This window comes from Eubalaena glacialis, chromosome 9, assembly GCF_028564815.1.
Source record: "Eubalaena glacialis isolate mEubGla1 chromosome 9, mEubGla1.1.hap2.+ XY, whole genome shotgun sequence".
Lineage (NCBI taxonomy): Eukaryota > Metazoa > Chordata > Mammalia > Artiodactyla > Balaenidae > Eubalaena > Eubalaena glacialis.
The window spans coordinates 123,039,374-123,060,888 of NC_083724.1; the positions used below are offsets into that span (position 1 = coordinate 123,039,374).

Genomic DNA, 21,515 nt, shown 5'->3' on the forward strand with positions numbered 1-21,515 from the left:
TCACGCAGCCTTCCAGCTCCCTGCACTGGCCCTGCCAGGGTGAGATACAGCCTCGCACAGAACGCCACCCCTACTAGACAGGGCGTGTCGCTGCGTCTGTAATTTCTTCTGTTCACCCAGAAGATGAAAACAAACGTGCGCTTCGGAAATGCCCCCTGTGAAGTCCCGACGCCCCCCTAGGAGGAGTGGCCTTTGGGTTGCTACACAGGGAGTGTGCCCTGGAAATGCCAGTGCTGTGTGAATTCGTGCAAAAGGAGGAGCGTCCGGCTGCAGAGACGGACATGTTTTCAGGTGCCCTGTGTCCCTGGTGACCGGCCCTTCCTGCTGGGCGGTGGCAGTGGTGGCACTTCTGCCCACCGGCCGCTTGCAGTGGTTTACATGCTTTACTCCTCTTGGTCCTCACGGCACCCTGAAGATGAGATTAGGCCCAGAGAGGTTCACCTGCTCAGGATCACACAGCAAGTGAGCAGCTGGGCCGGGACCCCGGCTGCAGGGCTACCCGTCATGTCCCGACGGCTGTGTTCCGAGCGTCGCTTCGCTCCGGGACTTGTCACTCCTCCGGCTCCGTCACTCAGAGCGCTGTTTACTGCTGTTTATTTACTGTCGTTTCCTCCAGTGTGTCTTAGGAAGTATTGTTGAACTGTGACTACCAGACTTCCAGAAACACACAGTAAAGTAGAGGACATGGCGAGGCCCTTCTGTGAGGGGGGACGGGACCTACGACCCTTCCCCGAAGCCGGCACGGCAGGACTGCGACCCCGGTTCAAAGGACCGGGCGGCATCGGCGTCCTGCAGGGGAAACCAAAGGGCGCAGCGGAGTAGTCGACAAGGTTCGGTCAAGGCTGGGTGACGGGGGTTGTGTCGTTAGAAGCAGGGTCCGAAGGTCAGAGGGCCCTTGAGGGGTCCAAGGACTTCTGGAAGGCTCGGCCCCGGTGTCCGCCGGAGCAGCTCCTGTTAAGCAAACCCAGCAGGACACAGACGCGGCTGGCCAGGCCCCCCGCCCGCGGCGGTCGACAGCAGCAGCCGGCTCTTCCTCTGACGCCAAGCAAGAATACCTCACCAAGAAAAGTTTGGCCAGACTCTGAATCTCTGACTCGAAGCTAAACTAATTTTGCAAAACTATGTTAGGAAGTTCTGTTGCCATCAGGGTTTGATCCACTTTTTTGGAGGGGGCGGGGGCAGGAGGAGACTTTAAAAAAGCTTTAAAAAAACCCATCGCCGTCCCCCTGCCTGCCCGCCCCCTGCCCATTTTCTCCCCCCGACCCCGGCCGGACTCGCCTGCCTGGCAGGGTTCTTCCCGCCCGGCGCTGCCTGAAGGACACGGCAGTTGAGACGCTTCAGCCTGGCACTCGGGGCCCCTGTAAGCTGCCTGCCCACTCACACTCCCGCCCCCTCCTGAGCATCGCGTTCTCTGCCCCGCCGGTCCCTCTGCCCCGCGTGCTCCTCGCCTTTGCGGGTGCTGCCCCCAGCGCCCCTGCTTTTCTCTTTCTTTCTTCTTTTCCGGCTTTCCTGCTGGCTCCTCTTGTCTCCTTGAAGACGTAGCTCGTGTGTCCCTTCCTCCGGGAAGTGTTTCATTTTCTCACCCACTCCACCCCAAGACCTCTGCCCTCTGCTGCTGTCACAGCTCGGTCCCTGCGTCCCCGGGTCACTCAGTCCCTGCCCTGTGGCCTAACGACTTCTAGAGCCTTGTCCCTTAAGGGGAATGGCTGTGCCTGCCCCTCTTTCAATCCTCAGCACTCGCACACCACCTGGGAAAAAGGGAAAGCTTGATAAATGTCTTCCGGATGATGAATAAATGAGTAAGTATGTAAAAAGCAGGAGCTCAGGAATCTCCTTCATGAACTACTTTGGTTGTTTGACGTGCTGTTTATCCTCTGAATCAGGGGTAGGCAGCAGTGACCCGGAGAGGCCAGAGGTCGTCTTAAAGTGACACGTAATGCTCAAGAAGGGCACCTCCAGTGCCACCGGAGAGGGAGTATCTATCCAGTCCATTTGGTGATTAGATTGCCTGGGGGCACACGCACATGTTAAAGCTGTCATTTAAAACCATAATGCAGTGTGGTCACATCCAAAACCCCGTCTGTTAGCATCTCAGCCTGACAGTGGTCTCTAGGCAGGAGAGAGCAAAGGGGAGTGATCGTATGTAGGTTGAAAAGGCTATGTCTGTACGATCACGGGTTATAAACTCTGAGCGGCCGGCAGCGGTGACTGACCTACTCACGGCCATTCCAGACCCCGGCACAGAGCCGGCCCCAGCTCATCCTTGAGTCCGTGAAGGAGAAAGAGCTACTGCCCACAGTGAAAGCCGTTGGAAAAGTTTTCCCCAAAAGCCAAACTCTGATTCTTATCTGTCAAGCTTAAGAGCAGTTAGTAAATTAATGAATTGTTCTTCTAAGTTTTTCCTCCTCTTCTTTTTTTTTTTTTTTGGTGCTTATCATTTATCCTGCTGAGTAAAGTAGTTAATAGCGGAAATTAAGTTTTTTATGAGTTTTTGAGTTTTACACCAGGAAGCCAGACACAGCAGTACTTCCATGTACTAAAAACCCCAAATAAGGCAAAAGCCCCACTAAATTAGCCTTAGGAACAGAATGCCATCTCAGGGGCCGGGGATGGTCTACTGTTTGTTTTGTTTTCTCTTGGTGACACGTACATATACAGTTTTTTTTTTTTTAATTAATTTATTTATTTTTGGCTGTGTTGGGTCTTCGTTTCTGTGCGAGGGCTTTCTCTAGTTGCGGCGAGCGGGGGCCACTCTTCATCGCGGTGCGCGGGCCTCTCACTGTCGCGGCCTCTCTTGTTGCGGAGCACAGGCTCCAGACGCGCAGGCTCAGTAGTTGTGGCTCACGGGCGCAGTTGCTCCACGGCATGTGGAATCTTCCCAGACCAGAGCTCGAACCCGTGTCCCCTGCATTGGCAGGCGGATTCTCAACCACTACACCACCAGGGAAGCCCCATATACAGTTTTTTAATGTGAGACTTTCTTTGTAGGGCAAAGTGTGGAGTTGACCTTGACTTAACAACCGTGATAATACAGTTGAATTTTCAGACATTTTGGGACTGTTCTTTCATGAAAACTCTTCTCTTTCCTTCAGGGAATACCTCAGTTACCATGTGCCAAAGCATTATACAACTACGAAGGCAAAGAGCCCGGAGACCTTAAATTCAGCAAAGGTGACATCATCATTTTGCGGCGACAGGTGGATGAAAATTGGTACCACGGGGAGGTCAGCGGGGTCCATGGCTTTTTCCCCACCAACTTCGTGCAGATTATCAAACCGTTACCTCAGCCCCCGCCTCAGTGCAAAGCACTTTATGACTTCGAAGTTAAAGACAAGGAAGCCGACAAAGATTGCCTTCCGTTTGCAAAGGTAAAGTGAGAACAACACCGCCTTCTTTTTGTCGGCCCTTCTCTGTACCTGGCTGCATAGACTATGGCTTCTGTTTCCTTGTGCAAAAACATATGCTAGTTTCATGTGAACTATCTCACTGTGCTTCTAAAAATATCTGGAAGCAGGCTTCTCAGAGTCACAAAGACAGTAATTTTGTGCACAGACTGTTCTCTGTGAAAGATAATTTTGGTTGATGTGCTGTGTGGTATCATTTTCGTATTTAGGGCCTAAATGTAATTCTAAGCTACGTTTCGGGGGGTGTGTGCGCCACTCGGGGATTTTAATTCCCTGAATTATGGATAACAAAGTGAAACATCATTACTTCCTTATTTTATATGAAAATTTCTTTGCTGAAAAGCACACAAGACTGTATCTACTGAATTGATAAAATGCTTTGGGATTTTGAGCAGAATGCTGTGGTTTTTTGGTAAAGAAAAACAGTAGGGTGTACACTTCCATGGGCATTTGGTGTATTATCAGAGAAAAAGTGAAAAGAGCCTGAAAATTAATCTGGACCAGGGGTTCAGGGGGTCTGGGTGGGATTTGAGGTCGCAATTTGTGGGTCTAAACGAAATCAGCCGTCAGCCCCTCGGTGGAGGGGCTGGTAGTTTACAGCTGTCTGGTCTGAAGGGGATGCCAGGCTGACTGGTAATTACCATTCAGTTCATCAGCTTCTTCCGTTCACATCCTGAAGACACGTCATGGAACTTTAATCATGCACTCTTGCGACTTGAGTCCCATATTGAAAAGGAAATTAGGCGGCGAGCTTCCTGGGATCGGGTGGAGTAACGTTCGTTGTTTCTTCAGGATGACGTTCTGACTGTGATCCGCAGAGTGGATGAGAACTGGGCTGAAGGCATGCTGGCAGACAAGATAGGAATATTTCCCATCTCGTATGTTGAGGTAAGTCAGTCTGTAGAAACGTCAGTTGCGTTAGTATTCTGCTTTGCAAATCAGTCTTCAGTGTGCAGTGTGAGTGTTCAGAAGTCCTCAGGATCACTTCTCAGTATGTACCTGCATCGCATCGTTGTTGCACGCCTTAAACTGATACAGTGTTACATGTCCATTATGTCTCAATAAAACTAGGGGAAAAAAAAGAAGAAAACCTAATCGATTAAAAAAAAAAAAAAAAAAGCCCTCATAGCACAAAGCCCCAGGAATGCACCTGTTCTAAATCCTGGGATGGAATTCCTCTACCCTGCCCTACAATTCCTGATCACCAGGAGACTGTGAAACGTTTGAACTCTGTACTTTGTCCCCTGCTAAGAGCATCGGTGTGTCTGTTGAGTGGGACCCTGGGCTCCCTGCCGGCCCCTGTGCCGTCTGCAGCCGCTCTTTTCTTTTGGCAACTGTGTGGTCAGAGGCTGGTGAAGGTCCCGACTGAGGTGGGAGATGCGTGTTTCTGTCCGTTTATGCGTTTCTTCCGTGTGCCCCACGTCTCAGAACTGGGGCAGTGAGCTGCACGGTAGCCTGCAGAAAATGTGAAATAAGCAATGAACTGCCTCCACCCCATCCCAGCAATAACTAGCCACGCTGCCCCCTTTAACCAGCTTTCCTCGGAAAGGTATGGCCAACCCGATTCAGCGAAGTCTTCAGCGAAGTCTTTGTAGGAATATGTATAAAGTAACATGTATTATTTTAAAGAATAACACAAATTAAGAATGAACTAGGAAGTTACAATTTACATTCAGCCTTATTACATCATATATCATAAACTTTCATGTCCTTTAGCCATAAGACTTTCATGCCAAAAACAAAATTAAAGGGATTTTCAAAGAACAAAAGACCAGCCCAAACAACCGCACGAGGTTAGCTGAGGTCACAGAAGCCTTCTGGGAAGAAGCGATTTCTTGGTGATGTCTGTGTCCTGGGCAGATGTGCATGGAAAAGGTGCGTTGTTATGGCAGAAAGGGCACGCATGCAGCAGCAGCCAGCATGTGCACAGGCCAGAAAGTAAGAGACAGCACAGGTCGGGAAATTGAAAGTAATTCTCTTGTTTAAGATATCAAAGCGTGCATCTTCAGATGTAAAAAAGAAAACCCACACCACTTGTGTTCCCGTCTTTTCATCTGAGGCATTTATTTTGGCGTGGTTCTGAGGACAAAAATGACAAATTGTGTCATCGTAGCCAGCGTTCAGTCTCCCCACAGACTGTGAGATGGCCAGCATTTTCCTAGAACTCCCCTGGACTACCGTGTATCCGTGGAAAGGTAATTCAGACCATGTAAAAGCCTTGAAGTTTATCCGTATCCTTCAGGTGTTCCTGTTTATTAAAATATTTTTTCCTCCTTTGAAAGTAAACAATAGAAAAAAAAAATGCTTAGCTCTCAGGTAACCCTTCCTGCACATTATTTACATATTCTAACTGCGGTCACGGAAAGTTACACGCATTCCCAAGCATCTGAATCGTTACAGTGAGGAGCGTGGGTACTGCAAGCTTAGTCGTGTGAGCCTGTCTTCACTTGCTGGGTATTAGCAATATTACGTGCTAGCACTTGGCGTGTGAGGCATGGAAGAGGATTGCTGTGCTTTTGTTACTGGGCAGGTGTAGAATTGCATGATAGGCATAAAAGATCCACCCACGGCAAACCCAGAGTCACCGAGAGTCACTTGAGTCATGAGGATTATTTACTTTGACTTCGGTTGGAAAGATAAACTTCTGCCCAGGTGGAAAGTACTTTCATTCTTCTGCCTCTTTTCTTTCACAAGAGTATTTTCCTCATTTGAACCACAGTTTTGCCAGTTGAGACGAGGTGAACAAATCATCTCTCCCGGGGAGACCGTGAGCTTCCCTTTGATGTCAGGCCATCGGATGGAAGTTTCTGGCACCTGGGGATTAGCATGGGGGTTCAGCCTTTAGGGGAAGAAGGGCTGGCAGATTTCAGTAGCAACCTACCGAAATTCAGCCATTCAGGTAAAGCATAAACTGTCTTACAGGGCAGCCTCACGTGGAGCGAAGCCAGCTAACCATGGGAATCAAAAACCAGGGCTTCTTCCTGAATAATGTCTTTCTCTTGCTCTGTAAAGCCCTTTAGGGTCCAGACCATACCTCACTGTAAAAACAGACTGTGTTACAAAAATCCACTTGTAAGTTATTTTCTTATACCTTGTAGATATACATTTAGGTTTCCACCAGTGTTAGGTGCTTTTGCTTTTTTCACGGTGCTTCTCCCCCAGACTGTTACCCCCTGAGGTGTGAGAAGCTTGTGTGTGATGATGTGTCTCAGAGGGCCTGGCCCTGCTGTGTCCTGTGCACCGTGGTTTGGAGCTCAGATTGGACCGTGACCCAGAGGACAGCAGTGGTCGTATAAGAGAATCTCAGCTCCACGTCTTGTGAGGAAGTGAGTTCAGAACTGAGTCTGCAGAGTGGCGTCTGGGCTTGTCACAGCGGAAGCTGGAACCCCGACTCCTGCTGGGTGGCTGATTCGTGGAGATGCCCACGGAACTTGCCTGTGGCAGAAACTCTAAGCAGGATGGGCTAGGGGATGGGATGCAGGCCTGGAGCAGGACCTCTGGGGTCGAGTTGGGAGCTGAGTGTCAGCGGTGGGTGAGGAGAGGGCTGAGTGGGGGGACCCAGGGCATGAGAGGCAATGCTGGGGTGCTGTGCCCTCCCCGTCCCTGCTCCCCACCTCCCTTCCGCCTTCCCCTCCAGCACCAGGACTGTGCACCGGGCTCCCCACCTGTATCACAGGAGGTGAGAAAATGGTGACTTGCCGATAAATGACCACTGATTAAAGTACCAGATTCTTCAGGGTTTGAGCAGAGAAGAAGAGTCTGGTTGGGGGTGACTAGGGAGAGAACGGCCATGTGAATGTCCTTGAATTCTGCCCCTCGGGTCTCTGTAAAGATGAGGGGTCTCTTGCCTTGATCACCATCACTCTTCCCCAGAGACTCTCCCATTAGAGCCCCGAGGCTGTGGGTTCTGTTCTGTAGGGAAGATAGATGTTTCTTGGGGAAACCCAGGGGACTCTTGGAGACACCGTGTCAGGATATGTGTAAAAGGGTGTATTTGTCAAGGAGTGAGTGCAGTTGTAAAGAGGAATCAGTAGCTTGCTATTTTCTTTGTTCAAAAATATCAGGCTTCTCCAAAACCGAATGATTTTAACACCCTCATTAATTCAGAGCTGACTCATTCACATTTCGTGGTCATTTGGACAAAGATGACATAATTCTTAGCAAGCCAAAAGTTTGAATGAAGTAAGTGCTAAATATGGCATTTTGGATGATTTTCAAACATTGTTGTGTGTTGTAGGCTTATGAGCTATACATTTTTATTAAATGTGTCATACAATATTTTGATTCTTAGTCATTCATGTAAACTATCACTTACCCAGTTTTTTCAACGAAAAAAATTGTTTAGCAACTCTGCTGCAGATAGAATGTAAAAGTGAGCATTCCTCGTGTGCGGGTGGCGTGAGGTGGGCGTGGCCTGCTAGGCAGCTGTCTGGCTCTGTAGTTACTGCCAGAAGGAAGGGCTGCGTCCTCGGGTTAGATCGCTGCCCCGATGTCACCTCTGTGGGCACACCTGCCCTCACCACCTCGTCTAAAGAGGCTCTTCCTCTTCCACCTGCTTTGCCTCACCCACCAGGTGCTGTGATCCTGGAAAACCTTGGGCTGGACGGCCTGGATTCCAGTCTTGGCTGGACCGGTGATGGTGGCGTGACTGGTCTCCTCATGTGTAAAATAGTAGAGCCCTCAGGGTGAGTTCGTCCGGTGGTGCTGTGCGCTGCCTGCGAGTAGTGAGAGGTGCGTAGGGGACACTGCGGCGGGCACCACCGCTGTCATTGTAATCACTCCACCGCGTCTTGTCCCCTGTAGCTGTCTCATCTGTGGATGTTACTGTCTCCCAGTGTCCGCCCTGCATGGAACGTGAGCTCCCAGGGTCAGCATCTTGTCTGGTTCACCCGCTCTCCCGAGGTCCCTGCCTGTCACCTGCCCCTGGTTGACCCTCAGTAAACGTGGGTTGAATGAATGAGTGAGCAACCCAAGGACCTTTTGGGCCGACATCAGGAATGAACTGGTTTCAGATGTGGCCAACTTTGACATTTTTCAGCTAGGACTCCCAGCATTCGCTACCCAGCCATGTATTTTCTCATCGGTTTATCTCAGTGATACATCCGGACCCCACCACCCTCAGAGCACAAGGTCTCTCCGGTGACTTTAGGGAGATTGTTTTTTAATGAAGCTGGGTGAATCTTTGGTTATGCCTAGTTTAGAATTTTCCAGACTAAAATAACGGTGGCCATACTCTGTGGATTAGATTCTGGAGCCTCTACAGATTATCTCCCTGATACGTTCTGAGATGAATTTTCACCTGCTTGACGCTATTCCTTTGGCTCACTTTGAGCAGATGTAGGGTGGCCTAATTGTTAAGGATACTCATTCTTTTAAAATAACTTTATGGCGTTATCAGTGACGTATAATAAACTGTGCATATTTAAAGTGTAAAGAGGTGTGCTGTTTTCAACTTCCAGAATCAGACAAATCTTGGGAGATATTTCTATGGCCAGGGAACAGAACGGTGTCACCAGCTTTAACTGTGGAAAGTCACGTGTGTGGGTCTCCCGGAGCACCAGCGGCCTTCAGGGGGGTGATAGCTTCCTTTTCTGTGGACACGGGGACTTGGGAGACGTCATCTGTGTTTCAGGGAATTACAGGTGCAGGTTTAGGTATCGGGTTTGAAGTTGCCAAGGTGCCCCTTGAAGGAGCTAAGAAGAGCATTGTTCACTTTACTTGTTAGAGTCTTTGTGCGAGAACAGCGGTCCCCAACCTTTTTGGCACCAGGGACCGGTCTCGTGGAAGACAGTTTTTCCATGGACTGCCGGTGGGGTGGGAATTGTTTGGGGATGGTTCAAGTGCGTTACATGTATTGTGCACTTTATTTCCATTATTATTACATTGTAATATATGACGAAATAATTATACAACTCACCATAATGAAGAATCAGTGGGAGCCCTGAGCTGGCTTTCACTTGCCGCTCACTGATGGGGTTTTGACGTGAGTCTGCAATTGATTTATGATGGTCTCTGCGCCGTCAAACCTCTCTGCTAAGGATAATCTGTATTTGCAGCCGCTCCCCAGTGCTAGCATCACTGCCTCAGCTCCACCTCAGATCATCAGGCATTAGATTCTCATAAGGAGCGTGCAGCCTAGATCCCTCGCACGCACAGTTCACAGTAGGGTTCGCATTCCTGTGAGAATCTAATGCCACCGCTGGTCTGACAGGAGGCGGAGCTCAGGCGGCAATGAGAGCTATGGGGAGCGGCTGTAAATACAGATGGAACTTCGCTTGCTGGCCCACCGCTCACCTCCTGCCGTGCAGCCTTGTTCCTAACATTCAGCCAGTTGGGGACCCCTGCTCTGGAGAGTAATGAGAACCGAGGATCAAAATCGTCGTCTTTGATCTCTTAATCAGAGAGAGCTGATTGAACAATGTAAAAAGATATTCTGTCATTCGTATTTTGGGATGTATTCTTTTCCTTTTAAATGCAAAAGTGAAATGTTCAATTCACTGTAATCTTTTCTTTTTAAATGAGAAATGTAGGAAAATTGGGGGGGGGGAGTTGGAAAGAGAATTACGATATTGCTTGGCTTCCAAATACCCGTTCAATTCTGAAGTGAAGTAATTTTTATAAAATACATTTAGAGACGTTGGGAAGTCAGGAAGGCAGTTGGTTGCTGCGCTAACTTTCTCCCTCCATTTTGAGGTAAATTAATTTCTATAAATGAAATCTAGAGATGCTGTTGAGGAACCGGTGAGGGAGACTTACCCCGTGCCCAGTGTAATACATTCGTTCACCTCCAAGTCTACACCGGCCCTGCTTTGAGTAGCGCTTTCAGCCCCATGGGCTCTGTCCTGTGCTGTGGGTCCTCGTATCCTCTGAGAGCTGTCAGCTTGGTGCAAGTAATAATTGCATTTCGTTTTGCCACGATGACAGAAGGGGAGAGGATCTCTAGATTCCGAATTTCTCAGGGCAGAGGCAGGTCTCTGGACTCCAGGAAAAACCCCTACTCACTGCAGACAGCTCGAGGCAACCTGGCCAGACCCAATCAGAAAAGGAGCCCTGTAAATTAGGTAAGGATTTATTTAGGGCAGTTTGCACCCCATCTATTATGCAGCAGCCTCTTTCCAATTTAAGAGTTTCCTTTTGTTTTCCATCAGGAAAACATTCCGGGAGCTGAGATTCTAAAGATGGGTTAATGTTTATCTACTTCTCACTTCATGAGCAGGCAGTTTCCAGCACTCTGGGTAGTTTCATAGAACAGAAACCTGCAGGCGTCCCGTGGAGCCTGGAGCAGAGGCCAAGGGTAATGACCAGTTGGTGTCTAATGTCTGCAGCACTTTCCCCCAGGAGTCCTCAAATTCTTTAGCCTGGCCGTATTCCCCTGGGCCCTCACTAAGTTGGTCTGATGATTGTTCCTGGAAAATTCCATACCTGGGAATTTTCCATACCTTTACAGCTCATCGGGGATGTTTCTTGGTCCATGTGTCTGTGGAAAGCTCACCCTTTCTTCAGGGTCCTTATGAAAACTATCATTTCTCATGAAGCCATTCTTCCCTGATTCTCCTTTGCAGAAACAAAACAGAGCAACCCCCTCCTCGTGTCAGACTTCCCTGGTACGCAGCTTGTCCATTCTTACAGCCTGGCACGTGCCAGGAGTGCAGTTTTGTGTGTATAGGATTCAGTGTTTTCCTGGGAGCCACATCGTAGATAAAAAAACATTTTTAATGATTTTATTTCTACGGTATAATCACATTCCAGAAGAGTTGGAAAGGAAAGAAAGAACCCTTAGGCCCATCACATATAATTTTGGTAAATATCCCTCCATTCTTTTGCCCTGTGCTTTATTTAATGAGACCACACATATGATTTTGCCTTTCTCTACACTATTATAGTGCTACTAACCATCAGTTTTTGTGACTGCATAATAAACATTTCAGGAGCTAAACTGTAATTTAGTTAATTATTTTTCCATTTTTTAAACAAGTGTCTTGTTTAGGGACACCCAGCCAGTAATTGAGAGGTGAATTGTGGTCTTTCTCAGACAGCCCATGTCTGCCCTAGACCCCTGCCCTGCAGTTGCCTCCGAGGACATGTGATGATGATGGCTAGTCTTCCTAAGGTTGGTACAGAATCACTGTTATTACCAAGCTTCGCTTAAGAAGTGTTTAGTTCATTTTGATTTTTCATCAAGACTAGTGACAACGTTTCAGGTTTGAACACCCAGAAGGTTAATTTTCAGAAATGATGAACTATTCAACAATTTCAAAGAACTGAGGTTGCCTTTTTTAAGAAAAAAATCACACATTCATTAAAACCACAATATTTTAAGGTCTTAAATTTTATTATTTGAAATTTTTATCACATTGCTTTGTACACCCTAAATTTGGTAGTAACTAAGGCTTTTTAAGAAGTGAAGTAGGGACTTCCCTGGTGGCGCAGTGGTTGAGAATCTGCCCGCCAGTGCAGGGGACACGGGTTCGATCCCTGGTCCGGGAAGATCCCACATGCCGCGGAGCAACTAAGCCCGTGAGTCACAACTGCTGAGCCCGCGTGTCACAACTACTGAAGCCCGTGCGCCTAGAGCCTGTGCTCCACAACAGAGAGAAGCCGCCGCAATGAGAAGCCCGCACACCACAATGAAGAGTAGCCCCTGCTCGCTGCAACTAGAGAAAGCCCACGCGCAGCAACGAAGATCTAATGCAGCCCCCCCCCCCAAAAAAAAGCAGTGAAGTAGGTGCAGTTTAATTAAGCAAGGCTTGTCTTGTGTCCTGGAAGATGCAGAATTAGTGTTCTGCGCATCTGTGGCATCTTGATGATGAAGCTCCGGGAAGAAGCTTTCCTGTAATGAAGTAGACGTGTTTCAGGAAGAGTGTCAGGAGGTGGTGTGGAGCAGCTGCCCTGGTGACAGTGGAGTGGCCTGTCCCCCAGGCCTCACGGGTGTGCAAGCAAGCATCTCTGCAGGCGGGAAGGGGGAGGAAGGTCCCAAACCCCTGTGCGGGGTCGCCGCGTGTCCTGTTCTGTGCCAATTCCTTCCTGGCGGTCTCTCTGTTTCCCACCCGCTACCCCCAACACTTTGGGGTCCAGGGGAGGGGGGCAAAATATCGTTCACTGGTTTATTAACTGATTACATATCAACGTGGGATTTCTGTCCGTGTGTCCTGTCACATCAACAAATGCTTGCTTAGAATTTAATGGCAGTTCCATATTCTTAACCTCCTGAGATGTATGTGTGTATATTTCTTCCTGCATCTACTCACGAGGTCCTTGAAGATGGAATGTGTCGTTGAACGTATCCTTCGGGTTACCAGACGTTTCTTGTTCACGGTGTGTGTTTGGTGAGAGAGAAACACACCCCAAACCTGGTGTCTTGTCAGATCCAGGAGCACAGGGAAGTGAGCTGGCCCAGGTTTTAAGTCATCCACTGGGCTCTCTCCTGGGCACCGCGATTGATCTGTCGCTGCTGAGGTAATGGTGGGCCTGCCCTTCAGCCTTGACCTTTGGGGTCCAGCTCCCCCTGCCATCCCTGCGTGGTCGCTGTTGGCGTCTCTGTCGTCCTGGGGTCAGGGCTGTCCCTCCGCACCTGCTCTCCCAGACAGGGCTGCGTCCGTGCACCTTTCCTGGTTTCCATTTCCAGTGTTTGCTCGCCCGGGCTCCCCTTCCTGTTGGAGGAGGGTCAGCCTCTCGCCGTCCTCGGGCTGTACGCTGTCTGCACCCCGCTCAGTGATAGTGCCACCTCCCTCCTCCTCTCCTGCCAGAATCCCCAGGGTCACTCGCTCAGTCCATGCGGTCATCGCCCTCCTGGCTGCCGGCTAGCTTCTGTCGTGCTTTACCCTCCCGGCGACGGTGACCCCTGCCATGATGCTTGCTTCTTCCTCTCCCTGCAAGAGCCCCCCGGCCCCGCCCCGGCCCCAGCCGGCCCCGCCCCGCCCCACCCAGCCCCGCCTCCCTGGTCTCCTCCTCGCCGGGCGGTCCTGGGCGCCGTCGCCCCCTCCTGGCCCTGCATGTTCTTCACGCTTCCTGCCCCGTCAGAGCCCCCAGCTGGCATGGCCTGCAGGACTTCCGTGCTTGGCTTGCAGGGTGCTTTTGTTTTAATTGTTCAGGTGGAAAATCAGGAGATTTTACATAGGCTTAAATGTCTAGCTTTCCTTTAAAAAAGAATCAGCTGACACTGGCAGCAGCTGCAGAGAGAGAGAGAGAGGAGAGAGAGGGGGAGAGGGGGGGGGAGAGAGAGGAGTGGGGGGAGAGGGAGAGGGGGAGAGAGGGAGAGAGGGGGGAAGAGAGGGGGAGAGAGGGAGAGAGAGGGGGAGAGAGGGAGGGAGGGGGGGGAGAGAGAGGGGAGAGAGAGGAAGAGAGGGGGGGAGAGAGGGAGAGAGAGACAGGAGAGGGGGAGAGAGAGAGAGGAGAGAGAGGAAGAGGGGGAGAGAGGGAGAGAGAGGGCGAGAGAGAGAGAGAGGAGGGAGGGAGAGAGGAGAGAGAGGAAGAGGGGGAGAGAGGGAGAGAGAGGAGGGAGGGAGAGAGAGAAGGAGAGAGAGCGGACAGAGAGAGAGAGGGGAGAGAGAGAGGAGAGAGAGGAAGAGGGAGAGAGGGAGAGAGAGGAGAGAGGGAGAGAGGAGAGAGGGAAAGAGAGGAGAGAGAGGACGAGGGAGAGAGGGAGGGAAGGAGGGGGAGAGAGAGAGGGAGAGAAGAGAATGGGGGGGAGAGGGGAGAGAGAGAGAGAGAGAGACCCTCCCTAGGTCGCTGAACCGTGCACCGTTGCTGCCGGCGTCCCCTGACCTCACCTGCCCCAGCTGTGCAGACACATGGCGGCACAGTCCCCGATTACTGCTAGAAACCCAGGTGCCGCTTCCCTGGTCCTCTTCTCTCCCGAGTCAAGGGGATGTTTCTCTCCCCGCAGCCCGGCACTGCGCCCTGCTTATAACAGTTGCTCAGAGAAAGTAGGGGCGAGGGAAGGTCTCCTTGAGCTTTGACTCCGGTCACCGTGGACCCGAGGTCTCGGCCTCTGCCTACTGTGAAGGGGGTCTTTCTGTTTGGTGTTGAGAAAAGGCATTTGTCCCTTGTATGGGCGTAAGACTTTCTAGATCGCCAAGTCCAGCCTCATGTGACTTCTGAGAAACGGGAGACACGCACCCGCATCCCCCCAGACGACGACGGGGCAGGTGAAGGGCAGGCTGGGCCTCGAGTGATGGTGAGAGTGAACCACATTCGTGTGGCGCATTGCAGGTGACAGGCGCTTTCCCCGTGCCCCCTGGGTGCACAGGACAGGTTCCTGTCCTGGAACGGGGCGTTCGAATGGCCCCCGCTGTTCCTCAGCCGGTTAGGATGGGGGCCTGAGACCCCCTGGGCCTTTCACCTCCAGGCTTGGTGGTCCTTTCCTCAGCTCCCCTGAAGCAAAATTCTTTCAGGCTTTCGATGATGTGCTCCCTCCCTTCATCCCTACATTTCATAGTCAGAAACCCGGAAAAGAACATTCTAGCGTATTTATTTTCCAATCACCAGGGCCACCGGAGGGGAAGGTAGGGGACTGGTCCGCGAGGCAGGTCCTGCCGTGCGTGGGGCTGGCAGTGCTGTGTTCCTGGCCAGCCGTTGGGGCTCAGGACGCTGCAGAGATGCGGCATGGAGGTGCGTGTTGGTGTCCTTCCCGTTCCGCACGTTCTTTGAGCTTGATGAACCTCAGGAGATGCCCCCCCCCCCCGCCGTGAGCTCCTGCGCCTCCGGGGACACTCTCGCTGTGCCCCGTCCCAGCTGGGATGCAGGCGGGTGGCCAGTGCCCAGTGGATGGCAAAACTCATACCAAACCAAGGGCGTACCTGTCTCTGTAACTTTATACTGATTATATGCCGAAGGGATAACATCTTCAGTATGTTCAGTAAGATATGTTATTAATTTTACCTGCTGCTTTTTATGTTTTAAAATGTGACTACTGGAAAATTTCACGTTACACTTGTGGCTCTTGTTCTACTTTGGTGGGACAGTGCTGGTCTTGAGGCAGTGCTCCCTTCCCTCGGTGGTTCTGAGAGGCCAGCATGTCTTTATTCGTTCAGCAAATCTCTACAGACGCCTAAATGGAGCTGCAACCTGGTGGAGGCTTCCGGATCCATTAAAGAGACTTCTGACTACGCCCTCCAGTCTCTCCGTTTATTCCTCTGCTGTGGGGAAGTCTCCTTTGATGAATGAAGACTAAGCTTGCTTTTGTATTTAGATCATCCAAAAACAAAAGCCTTGTTACCCAAATTGCAGGGAAGAATGGAAGACTGACGGAAAAGCAAATTCCCCATTGCCGTTGTGTAAAAACACTTTGCAGAGGACTGTAACGTGAGGCAGACACTCATTTCTACTTTGAAGGGGTGGTGGCATGAATTTCCACCCAGTAGCATCGTCCCTGGGGACTGGGCACCGGGCCTGGCAGTGCAGCAGAGGGTTCTCCCTTTGACCCCGGCTTGTGAAGGTGGCTTTTCAGAGCCGGCAGGACAGGATGGATGCTATATAAGCTGCTGGGCCACTGGAAGAACGAACGCACTGTCTCTGCTTCAGTCTTTACACAAAACCAAACATCCTCGTGGTTCAAAGACACAGACGGACAAAGGGAGGAACCATAAATATACTAGGAGAAAAGTGATTTTATTTTTAAAAATGATTGTAGAAAAAAGATTTTTACAGCATGATGTTAGCTTGAGATGCCATAATGGAAAAGGTGAATACATTTGCACATCCAAGAAAAATGTATATATGACAAACATATCAAGTTAAAAAACAAATTGGAACAATGTTTCTAACTTAATGGAGATATATACACATTCATATACATACATGCATACATAGTATATTAAAGAATGATTTTTGTACTTTGTAGAGAGCACTTATAAATCTATAAGAAAAATACAGCTCAATCGAAAAATGGATAAAGTGTGGGAATAAGCAAATCCTAGGAAAAGAAAAAAGACGCTTAATCTCATTAATAGAGAAATACAAATTAAAAGAAAATACAAATTACCTCTTCAACTGATAGAGTTTTTAAAAAATGATTGATAACACCTAATATTGTAACTGATAGAGATTTTAAAAAATGATTGATAACATGTAATACCGTAACTGATAGAGGTAACACCTAACACTGTAACTGATAGAGATTTTAAAAAATGGTAACACCTAACACTGTTACCAATGTGGGGAACAGGGACTTTTTATTCGCTCTCAGAGATGATGAAAACTGGCACATTTTTGGAGTGCAGTTAGGCACTATCCTTCAAATATTGCTTTAGGCTACACTTTGACCTGACAGCTTCCCTTTTGGGAGTTTGCCTTGCAGATATGGTTGTTCGGGCAGGATGCACAAGAGGGGGATGCAGCGGGTACCATGCGACCAGCCTGCTCTGTTGGCAGGAAGGGCTTTTCATGAGATGCGGTGAGAGGAGAGAATGTATGTGCTGCTTGGTTGCATTTGTGTTAAAATTAATCAAGCAGGTGCTTAGTTAACAAGATCTACATAGAAAGTACATGGAAGGGTATGTTCCAAACTGTCGAGTGTGAGAGAACTGGGAAACAGGTCGGCGGGGGAGACAGAGGCAGAACCTGGCTGAGGCCCGTCCCCTTTTACTCACCATAAATCTACACTATTTCCTGTTTAAAGTAATGAACATGTATTACTTTTGTAATATATATTTTAAAGTCTTTATTTGCCTTTTATTGAAAAACCATCGTGTTGAGGAACAAACATCCTAGTGGGTTATGAATTAGAAAAGGTCCCTCTGCACAGACCTACTATGTGTAGCCTCTGATACTCCGAACCTAGAGGCCGATTCCTCTGCAAAGCTTTATATAAAACGGTGACTATTCAACTTAGTTCTCATTAAATTTTCTTGCTCTCTTTTAGAAAAATTTAAGTACTGTATTTTAAAAAGACTGTATTCTCTTTAGCAAAGAGGCCAGCTGCACACACAGAAAATATCTTGATGTTTCTTAAATTGCCTTGTTATTACTGTTGTTATTACTATTATTATGTCAGTATTTCCTTTCTCGTGTTTATTCATGCTTCGCATAGTTATCAAAGACTAATTCCTTCTAAATTTCAGGGTTTCCCAAAAAGGGACCTTTACAGTTTTAAGATCGACAAATCCTGCTGGTACCTGCTTTCCGCTCCAGGCTACTGAATGGCCTGGTATCCACCCTGAGTCTTACCAGCCAGTCGTCACCCAGGGCTGGGAGGAAGGTGTTTTCGGGCACAGATTTGTTTTGTGGGTGGACGGTGAACTTAGGGGCTGCGGCTGGAGAAGGTCGTGGAAAGAAAGCCACACTGGAGCTCATACAGAGTTCCTCGAAATTCCATGAAAAGCCGTCGGGTCCTTGCTTTCCTGTCAAGGTGAGCTCACCCTGGAAGGAGGCATGCCCAGACCGCTGAGCTCTGGCATCGCGGTCCTGGTCTTCCATCTCACTGGGTGATGGGTTTGGGGTGAGGGGAATGAAGGGACGGTCTGTCTGCTCCAATTTCAGACCCTTGTCCCCAGCCTGTGCAGGAACAAGGACCCTCGCCCCACACAGTCTGCTGCTCTGCCCTGAGGTCTGGGCCACTCCTGCCATGAAAACAGAGCATGGCCTTGCTTCCTTGGGCATATGATTCTCTTGGGACCAAGGCAGCATTGTGAATACGGGGTCTCCGGGCCAAATGCCGCCCCTTCCCAGCAGCCCAGCCTTCGTCCCTAACACCCGCCGGAGTCATGATTCCCCTCCCCCTGCCCCTGGCACTCGGGCATCGCCCGGCATCACCGGGGCGTTACTGCCTGCGAGTTTTGAAAGTTTTTACGTGGATAGAATCCCTGTGGTCTGAAGGAGGGGTAGGCTTGTGATAGAAAAGCTGTCAGGCCACGTGACGGCAGGTCCCCAGGAAGCCGCAGGAACCCTCTTAGTCGGTTTTCCTCTGGAAGCACTGGCTTCAGGGCTCAGTCACCAACTTCCGGAGCCGCTGGTGCCAGAGCAGGTTCACATCTTTCAGTATCGCGACAGGGTTTCCATCCTTCTGGGAGGACATCCTCGTCCACGGTTGGGGAGACACAGTTGTAAACCAGTTAGGTGCGAAAAGAGCATTTGATGAAAGAGGCATTTGCAAAGTGCTGGGATGGGAAAACTCCCACTGTCCTTAATGTTTCCCCAATTCTCTTTGAGGAGCTTATTGTTTTTCATCTTCATGGTTGTTAAGAGGTTAAACTATGCCTGATGTTTCCCGTTACTGTACTATCTGGGTAAGTACATATGCGGCTGCTTGTCATGGAAGCTTTCTAGAAATGTTGTATTTGACCTCAGGGAACAGAAACACCCTGTGTTCTTTCTTGCTGGCGTTCCCAACCCCGTGGGCAGCTTTTGACAAACCGTCGGGCCCCGACTTTACACTCAGACAACTTTTCAAACAGGCTAAGTTCACTTGGCAGCAGGACTTGGATTTCAGGTCTCAGCGTGTTACAATTCAAAATTTAAGCTCAGGAAAATCACGGGCATATGACGTGACAAAAAGTAATCAGGAGTTTCTGCTGACACTTCTGTGAGGGTCCCCCCCAGGACGGGGAGGTGGGGGTGTTAATTCCCGTGGAAGTGTGCCAGGTTCACGGTGACGGCCTCGCCCGCAGTCACCGCCGGAAGTTGCCCTGTAGGTCCGGCCCTGAGCGGAGCCCAGCTGTTACCAAGCAGTAGAGGCTGCCGTGCGACCTCGCACCCTGCGCCTCACTGGTCTCTGCATTTCCCCAGGGGCCGAAACAAATCTTCATTTGTCACTGGCGACGTTTAAAATCAGATATTCTGAAGATTCTTGGGGGTAAAAATGTTCTTGATCTTGCTGGTGTTGCACTGGAATTGTTTGTCCTTGGTTTAGCATCTCCCTGTGATGTACGTACAGTGCAATCCTCGTATTGAGAGAAAAGACATCTCGCGTGGGGAAAAAGGTGTCCTTGCACCTGCAAACTTTAAAGTGATGATGTTCAGCTTTAGATATAAGGGTGTCGAGAACACCTGTCACCTGACCTTCTCGTGTCCTCTGCTGGTTTGCAGTTTAACTCGGCGGCCAAGCAGCTGATCGAGTGGGACCAGCCTCCCGCGGGGGGCGTTGGCGCTGGGGAGGGCGCCCCGGCCGCTGCCCCAAGCAGCGCAGCCCCCAAGCAGCCCGAAGCCAAGAAGAACACGAAGAAGCGGCACTCGTTCACCTCCCTGACCACGGCCAGCAAGGCGTCGCAGGCCACCCAGCAGCGCCACTCCATGGAGATCAGCCCCCCGGTCCTCATCAGCTCCAGCAACCCCACAGCCGCCGCGCGCATCGGCGAGCTGGCCGGGCTCTCGTGCAGCGCCCCCTCTCAGGTACCCGCACTGCCCAGCCCCGGGGCCACCGTGGTGTCAGCCTTCGGGGGACAGCAGCTCTCCCAGGGCAAAGCCCTCTGCGTTTGTGGGTGGAAATGGGGCGGGGGAACCAGCCTGGATGTCCCCAGGTCAGCTCAGTCACCTCCAAAGGGCAGAGCGGCAATTACAAGATGGCTCCAGTCATGCTGAGTGCTTTCCCCATCCGGCCCCCACTCAGCGGGACAGAACCTTCTCGCCCTCTGAAACCTCACCTCCACCCAAACTGCAGGTGCCGTGGTCACAATGTGGAGTTGCAGCTGCCTGCATCTGTGTCACTTACCGTGGTGTTCAGGCTTCCAGTCAGCGTTACGGGGAAAGGACGGGAAGAAACATTTAGTTTAAACTAGAAATTGGCCTAGCATTATTTTTTTAACTTGTTAGTTCATCAAGACTTTGCATGGCCTTAAGACATAGCTATATGTTATTCTTGTGTTAGTAAAAATACACACGATGATTGGGAACATTGGTAATTCATCTGGCAGACAGGTCTCGAGTGCCTTCTTACAGATGCTCTGGGCGCCGTGCACGCACCGTGTACCCAGGACGGAGAAGACGTGGGCTTCTGTGTGTCAGACCCTAGTTATGGGCAGACTGAGCCCCGGGCCGGGGGGCCACCCAGGTCACAGGCAGCTGCAGTTACCCAGGTAGAGGACAGCTGTGTCCTCTACCACCAGAGGCCAGAGAGCTGGGTCCTGAGCAGCCTGCCACAGCGGGAGACACTGCTTTCAAGTCTTGTGTTTCATCTTAAAATTCATTCAGGTTTTATATACATTCCCTGTGCTTTGTAAAAACAAGCATATACTACACAGGTTCATACATGCCTGTTTTGGACCACGGAATAAAAATGTGCAGTGCAGCGTTTGGCATTCCTTACCAAGGTTATTGAAATGCCACTTGACCCCGTCCTGCAGGTCCACACTGAATCTCGTAGTTTCTGAATGGGATTGTGGCTCAGCAGCTTTTTTTTAGGTGGTGTGGCCATGGCACGTGACCCTGCAGGGGAAGTAGGACACGGACACGCACACAGAGATACACACGTGGACACACACACACACACGTAAGAGGGCTTTGTCTGTTCACTGCTGTTCCCAAGCGTCAGACAGACAGTAAGCAGCATAAACATTTTTTGAGTGAGTGAGTCACTTGGACAGTGTGTAGAGGAGAACCAGGAAGGGATCAAGCCTGTGGAAATAGACCCGGTTCCAGGTCTGAGCAAGGAGTACAAGGGGGGTGATCCTGGAGGGGTCAAAGCTGCAGGTCCCTCTCTGAGGGAGGCTCTGACGGGCCAGTGACGAGGGCTCTTCCCTATGGAAAATCGGGTCACAGGACTGTGTTTTTCATTTTGTGACCTCAGCAGCATTCACAGTGACGTTTTCTTGAAATAAAAGATGAGCTTCTGCGGGACTCGGGGCGGCTCAGCAGGGCACAGACTTGGAGGTGTGGACAGCCGTCTGTGGCCGTGGAGAAGGTGTAGGGGAAGGCGGGTCACCCAGCGTCTGTGCCAGAGACCCCGGTGTCGGGCACGGCACTGGGCATGGGCACGGGAGGGCGGGGCTGTTTGTGTCTTGGGCGCGGTAGCTGAGGAAGCTTTCGGGCTCCTCTCTGTTTCCATGAAGACAGCCTCCCCGTGTTCTAACAGGTCCTGTTCTCAGTGCTGACGTGTTGCCTTAGGGAGAGGTTATTTCTAGAAGAGATGGGAGAGGTTTGCAGCGCTGCCTGGGTTCTCCAGCCTCGGCTCCAGCGCGC

General features: G+C 50.3%; 1 protein-coding gene across 4 annotated transcripts in view; it reads left to right on the plus strand.

Moving 5' to 3' along the window:
• SH3RF1 (SH3 domain containing ring finger 1) overlaps positions 1–21,515 on the plus strand; it is a 159,280-nt gene that overhangs the window by 102,521 nt on the left and 35,244 nt on the right. For all 4 annotated transcript variants that reach the window (XM_061200791.1, XM_061200790.1, XM_061200795.1 and 1 more), the window contains exons 3-5: positions 3,093–3,368; positions 4,197–4,292; positions 19,428–19,730. In XM_061200791.1, coding sequence (XP_061056774.1) covers positions 3,093–3,368; positions 4,197–4,292; positions 19,428–19,730 — 675 coding nt within the window. The remainder of the gene's footprint in view (positions 1–3,092; positions 3,369–4,196; positions 4,293–19,427; positions 19,731–21,515) is intronic.